A 7486-nucleotide genomic window follows, 5' to 3' on the forward strand; every position below is an offset into this window, starting at 1 on the left:
TCATCCACTGCGCCCACTCGTACACGGTGTGTGTGGTAATGTGCGCCGACTCGCCCTTTTGCTCTCGCGTACGTCGGTCACGTCGATCGCAGCGGACCAAGGCCCCGGAGGTGCCTGTGGCCCCCGGGGGGCGTCCAGGCAAACCTGCGATCGGCAGTCGTGTGCGAATGATTTACGACGCCTCTTAATACCCGTGGTGATTGTTTTAATGTGGGTCCCGGATTTGAATACCAGAGACCCGGAGCAGGAACGTGTCACACCCTTAATGATGCACCGTTAAAGATGCGCTTTTCCCTCTTTTTCCATTCTCGGTTGAAGAAAAGAATCTGCGAACAGTGGGGGCGAGAACGATGGATAACGACAGCACGTGACTGTCATTCATAATAACGACGCCACGACAATTCGGCATGACTGTGCGGCGTGCTCCGATCTTGAGAGAGAGAGAGAGTAGAGCTAATAATGAGTATTATACTTTTGTTTGTTTGGACAGTATTATCTTGCAGCATGCAGAGAAGATTCACGACGATTAGTTGTTCAAATCAGAGTAAGAAGATCGTATCAGCTTTCGCTCAATGATTGTAATTACACAATAAATGCACTGATCAAAAGCAATACCTTCCTTCAAAAGGAAATGTAGAGGAAATGGTGTGACACTCAATTACCTATTGTAATCAACACTCAAAAGATAGCAAACAGGTGATGCAGTTCTCGGTCTCTATCCAATTTCTAGAAGAGAAAAGGCATTGAACGGAAATAAATAATTGAATCATCTCGTTACAATATTCATTTGGTTTCAGTCGGTACTGTGCCGTGCTATGGCTCCTTTCAAATTGACTCGTCATCGAGTGCAATTTTGTGTTTAAATATGTATCTGTTTGAAGTGCAGATCAACTGAACATCAAGGTGGTGTGTTATGTTTGCGCCACGAATAAACGATGCTTTGGTGCTGAAGTAGTGTGACATTAACAAATACTACTGCGTAATGATACGGTTGAACATGGAATTAAACAATATCGTTGGGAAAGGTCCTGCTAACAATTCAGTTTGATGGTGAACACTATTGTGGACACAGCAGCATGGATAAGGTGTTCTTTCGTATAAAAAAGTAAGATTAAATACGTCTCATTAAGTGACTGTGAAACTGATGTTTGATGTGTTTAACAGGATTGAAATGCAATCGGAAGGCAGTACATCTTCCAAAGTGTCCTGGAAGCGTTTTCCGAGCTTCCGAATGATGTTGCTAGTGTTTCGTATCTTTTATGCTTGGCCCAAGAGAGAGATGGATGTGAAAGCTGGATTTTGGTATCGTCTTAAGGGTATATTGTTTCGCGTTTTCTTCATCTATCTAAACGTGGTCTTGCAGGTGGTGTTTGTATTTACTGATGCGCCAATTCAAGTTGGTTTGGATACAACGAAGAAAGTTCACAAAAATGCCCATTGTTGAAAGCAATTTATTTGCAGGAAAGGATCGCCACAGTTTCTGTTTTATTTACGGAAATTGTTGTCATCTGGAAGCTAGAATTTTTCTACCATAATGTAAAGAAAATTCAGGAGCTGGTCTATAGACTGGATGAAGAAATGTATCGTCCTCAAAGCGACGCAGAAGCTGAGTACGATATTTTCGATTGGGCTTTGGATTCTTATGTAATGTGTACGGTTTTTGTTCTTCTAGACCTCTAAAGCGTACCCGAATGTCGACATTCATTATGTGGATTATCTATTTGGTTTTTTCCGACGGTTTCCTAATGTTCTGGACGGTTTGTGCTGTACCTACAAGGATACTTGTGTTCCCGTGTTGGTTTCCATACGATTTTAATTCATCGTTGTGGCTTTACTCGGTAACGATTGTGTATCAATACTTAGCCATTACATTCAATGCCTCTTTTAACATCGCATGCGACTCGTTGGTTGGAAATTTATTGGCACTTGTTGACGCAAATTTACAACGCCTGGAAATTCAGCTTAAAAAGGTAACGATTGGCTCTCGATGCAGTTTACGGAAACGTAGATAATAATAATAATATTGTTGTTGGTTGCATGATAGGTTGGTCATCCGAATATTGAGGATAAGATACTGATCGTGAAGCCAGCTGATTGCAATAAAAACCTTAGAGAAGCAACTAACCACGAGCTGTTAAAGTGCATTATCTTTCATCAGGAGCTTACTGGGTGAGGCCCAGTGAATTCAACAACAAGGATATGAAAATTGACTCTTTTCGTCTTAAACAGATACCTTTCAGATATTTTGAATATGTTTGGCGCGATTGTCACGCTTCAATTGTTTTGTTCCGTGTTCATTTTGTGCATTACTGAGCTGCATTTGTTAGCCAACGAACACTCGTTGGATGATTTATTACGTGTCGTAATGTATTTGTGTTGTTTGGTGATGCAAGTTTTCATCAGTTGTCACTATGGCAACGAAATAACCTATACAGTAAGTCGCTGTTAACATGCTCGAGCTAAAAAAGCATTCTATTTCACTTATTTTTTCCTCAAAAAGTCGAAGAGAGTTCATCAGGCCACTGCATTTGTAAACTACCCAGACATGGACATCAAAACCAGAAAACTCTTGATTTTATTCCAACAACGGTAAGTGAGGGACTGTAGATTCTGAACATTAGATCGTTTATCTAGAACCAGAAAGTAACTAGCGAACCGTTTTCAATATCAGTACTGCGCCTGATCTGAAGTGTTATGCTGAATTGTTGTTTAAGATAGAGCTCAGCATGGACACATTTGTCATGGTAAGTTAAAAATGTGTGGTACTGTTGTTATTTATCTTATTTTTTAAAACGCTCTTCATACAGGTTATAAAATCTTCATACTCATATTTGGCTGTATTGCAGTCGATGACAGATTAATCCAAAACTGGGCTTATGAGCTATGATGCTTAATGATTTGCACTGAAGCGGTTTGCACACAAATTATTCGCTCACGACATTCGCTATTGATCTCAATAAAATAGTGCGAAACATCTGTCAGTGCTTCGAGGACTTTGAGGAATTATGCATGACCTAAGAGTTATTGATTCATGGTACCATGAAGTATCCAGCTATTCAACCGAACTGACAGAAACAAATAATCAAAAATTGCATTTTGATGGATTTCTACACTGATTAATTTTGAATATTTATAAATATGCTATTGCCAAGATAACTATAACATGCAATGCGAATGTCTCGAGAAAACGAGCAATTTTATTGAATAATAAGAAAACGTCTCAATGACGAAATAGTATCAAATATATCCCAGCTAGTTTGTGCATATTGCGTAATCGATCTATTCCGACTTAGAGAAGTGAGCCACTATAAGGTACTTGAAAAATTAATTCGCTTGTATGCTCAACCATTCAATGGTGTCGGTTGCTATTGCATGCATTCTACTATACTTTGTTGCTTTGCACTTGAGGTGATAAAATATTCCCATTGATTTATCTATTCGATCGCCAATGACCCGCTCAAGAAACCGAAGGGGCAATATTACCGAGGCATCCATCCGGTGCATCAGTTGAAAGTGCATTGTGGTGAAGAATGGTTAAAACGCTCTTTGGGGGAAGGCGGTAAGGTTTAATGCGATTGAGTAAATGGCTATGAGACTTGATTTTTGGTGTGTGTAACAGGGTTCAAATGCTATCGGAAGATGATATGTGGACCAAAGTGTCCTGGAAGCGTTTTCCGAGTTTCCGTATGATGTTGCAGATGTTCCGTATCTTTTATGCTTGGCCCAAGAGAGACATGGATCCGGAGGCTCATTCTTGGTATCGTCTTAAAGGTATAGTGTTTCGCGTTTTCTTCATCTACCTAAGCATGGCCTTGCAGTTGGTGTTTTTGTTGACCGATGCGCCGCTTGAGGTGGGTAGAGAACGACGAGGACTCGTGGAAACGTTAATAATCAATGTTTCATGTTTGCAGGAAAAAATTGCAGGCATAAGTCTGTTACTTACGGAAGTCGTGTTCGTATGGAAGCTGGAATATTTTCACAGGAACATAAGGGATATTCAGGAGCTGGTCTATAGACTGGATGGAGAAATGTATCGTCCTCTATGCGAGGCAGAAGCTGAGTACGATGTCTTCGATTGATCGTTAAATTGAATTTCTTACGTAATGTGAACGGTTTTTATTCTTTTTAGACCTCTAAAGCGTACTCGAATGTCGACAACTATTACTTGGATGGTCTATTTGGTCCTTTCCTACGCAGTGATCGTATTTTGGACAGTTAGTGGGATACGCGTAAGGATTCTCGTATACCCGTGTTGGTTTCCGTACGATTTTAATTCGTCGTTGTGGCTTTACTCGGCAACGATTGTGTATCAGAACCTTGCTATTATATTCAATGCCTCTTTCAACGTCACTTGCGACTCGCTGATAGGAAATTTATTGGCACTTGTTGACGCAAATTTACAACGCCTGGAAATTCAGCTTAAAAAGGTAACGATTGGCTCTCGATGCAGTTTACGGAAACGTAGATAACAATTATAATATTGTTGTTGGTTGCACGATAGGTTGGTCATCCGAATATTGAGGATAAAATACTGATCGTGAAGCCAGCTGATTGCAATAAGAACATGAAAGAATCAACATACAACGAGCTGTTGAAATGCATCATCTTTCATCAGGAGCTTATCAAGTTAGGATATGTGGAGGTGGAATCATTCTATGAGTTAGTACCATCATAGTTTTGTTTTTATTTCGATTTTTCAGGTACCTTTCGGACATTTTGAATATGTCTGGCACAACTGTGCTTCCGCAATTGTTTTGTTCGGTGTTCAGTTTGTGTATTACCGAGCTATGTCTGTTGGCTAACAAACAATCGATTGAGGAATCAATCGCTACCGTTATATACTTTGGTTGTTTGGTGATGCAGGTTTTCATGAATTGTCATTATGGCAACGAAATAACCTACACCGTAAGTTTCTACTTCAGAGGGTTTACATTTTAAAGGGCCTTGGTTGATCGTTTTAGCACCACTCTATCATTTTCTCCTTCTATAAGTCGAAAAAAGTTCATCAGGCCACTGCATTTGTCAACTACCCGGACATGGACATCAACACCAGAAAGCTCCTAATTTTATTCCAGCAACGGTAGGTAACAATTAGAAGAACCTGGAAGTTTGGCCGTTATTTTGGATTCCATATCTGTCGCTCTTATTTCTCATTCAACAGCACTTCAGCTGAACTCAAATGTTTCGCTGCATCGCTTTTCAAGGTAGAGCTCAGCATGGAAACGTTTCTCACGGTGAATACAACAGAAGATATAATTAATTGAGACATCAGAGGACGAAGATTGAAATATTGATTCGTTCCCTTTTCAGATCATAAAATCATCGTACTCCTATTTCGCTGTTTTACGATCGATGACAAATTAAGCAAGACCGAGAACGAAACGAAAGGACCAAGGACATGAATTGAATGCTTCACCATGCTTGATACACGCTTCATCGATTGGATCGACATTTTGGCGAATAAATATCGCAGCAAGATAGCAAATATTGATCTCAATAAAATTGTGCACGCCTTCTGCCGCGTAGCAGCACATTGATGCATTAAATATGAGTTTTGAATAGATTGATTTTTATCGTTGTGTCTGAATAGTAAATTTATGCTGAATGGATCAGGTGTTTATTGAAAATTACTTGATTATTTATGATTTCTATTGTTGTATCATTATCTTATCCAAATGCTGTTGCAAAACGAACAAGCGATTCATAAAATTATGTTGAAATCTATCGATTATCACCGAACCGAACCGAATATTGAGCGATAAAGCGATAGAACGATTGAATGGTAAGGGTCTGGACGTTTCGGCAAAAGTTATTGGCAAATGGTTACAGAATATGAATATTTTAGTTTAGGGGGAATATGAAATATTGAATGGGGACACCGTCACACCTGTCGAACATCAGTTGTCTTACACCTTGGTCTTGAACGAATGATCTAACTCCCCTTCGAATGCAGTTTTATGTTTAAATATTCATTTTTATTCTGTCGGATCAAACAATCAAACGACACATGAAACGACCGGTAATGCTTGTTCTGGTGAAAAACGTTTTTTTCACCACTGAAGTAAAATATCATTTACAGGAAGTTATGTAATGTATTACGGAAGCACCAAAGACGATGCCTGGAGACTCTGGATGGTTCTTTTGGTCATTCAGTTGATGGTGAACACATTGCGGTGAAGGAAGCATGGATAAATTATTCTATCGCAAAAGGAAGTAAGATGAAATGCGTTTCAATCAGTGACTGTGATACTGATGTTTAATGAGTTTAACAGGGTACAAATGCTATCGGAAGATTATCTGTGGACCAAAGTGTCCTGGAAGCGTTTTCCGAGCTTCCGAATGATGTTGCTGGTGTTTCGTATGTTTTATGTTTGGCCCAAGAGAGACATGGATCCGGAAGCTGAATTTTGGTATCGTCTTAAAGGTATAGTGTTTCGCTTTTTCTTCGTCTATCTAAACGTGGCATTGCAGGTGGTGTTCGTGTTTACTGACGCGTCAATCGAGGTTGGTTTCAGATACTCTAAAAAAAGAATAGGTCGTAATTTGTAAAAATAATAATTATTAATCTCTAACGAATTTAATTGTAGGAAAGGATCGCAACGTTAAGTTTTTTGCTCACAGAGATCGTGTCCATGTGGAAGATGGAGTATTTTCACAGGAACATAAAGGAAATACAGCGGCTGGTGTACAGGCTAGACGGAGAAATGTATCGTCCCATCAACGGAACAGAGGCGATGTACGTTGGGTTTTTATTTTCTAAGAGTATTGAGTTTATATAAGCATTCATTTTTGTGAATCCCTCACATCTAGACCCTTCAAGCGGATAAGGATTTGGACAATTATTACATGGACAATGTATTTGGTTCTTGCCATAAGTTCGCTCATATTCTGTGTAGTCAGTGGCATGCGTGCAAGGAATCTTGCGTATCCGTCTTGGTTTCCATACGATTATAATTCATCGTTCTGGCTGTACTTCATAACTATTATGTATCAGTTCTTTGCAATCTCCCTCAACGCCGCGTTGAACGTCTCCTGTGACTCTCTAGTATCAAATCTTTTGGCTTTTCTTGATGCAAATTTGCAACGTCTGGAAATTCAACTTAAAAAGGTAACGTTCAGTAGTTGAAGAAGGTTTCCAGAGATGAAAGTTATACTTACCATATTATTGTTCGTTACACGATAGGTGGGTCATTCAAATGATGAAGATAATATACTGTTCGTAAAACCGGCTGATGGCAATAAGAACACGAAAGAAGCAACTTACAACGAGCTGTTGAAATGTATCATCTTCTATAAAGAGCTTACTGAGTATGAATCTTTGACGTTTATAGTAAACATTCTCATCTAATCGATACTGTACACTTCAGGTACCTTTCGGATATTTTGAAGATGTTTAGCACGATTGTCTTTCCACAGTTGTTTTGTTCCGTGGTCATTTTATGTATCACCGAGCTACGTTTGTTATCCAACATTCAAGTGAGCAAGC

At 39.4% G+C, this 7486-nt stretch overlaps 1 protein-coding gene across 1 annotated transcript; it reads left to right on the forward strand.

The window, feature by feature from the left end:
- Window positions 1-1171: 1171 nt before the first annotated feature.
- On the forward strand, window positions 1172-2861 carry LOC126577630 (odorant receptor Or1-like). The gene is made up of 8 exons (XM_050239409.1): window positions 1172-1396; window positions 1462-1610; window positions 1778-1970; window positions 2045-2169; window positions 2230-2434; window positions 2501-2589; window positions 2672-2744; window positions 2808-2861. The coding sequence occupies exons 1-8, from the start codon at window positions 1172-1174 to the stop codon at window positions 2859-2861; spliced, it is 1113 nt and encodes a 370-aa protein (XP_050095366.1).
- The last annotated feature ends 4625 nt before the right edge of the window (window positions 2862-7486 follow it).

Source organism: Anopheles aquasalis, chromosome 2 (assembly GCF_943734665.1).
Source record: "Anopheles aquasalis chromosome 2, idAnoAquaMG_Q_19, whole genome shotgun sequence".
Taxonomy (NCBI): Eukaryota; Metazoa; Arthropoda; class Insecta; order Diptera; family Culicidae; genus Anopheles; species Anopheles aquasalis.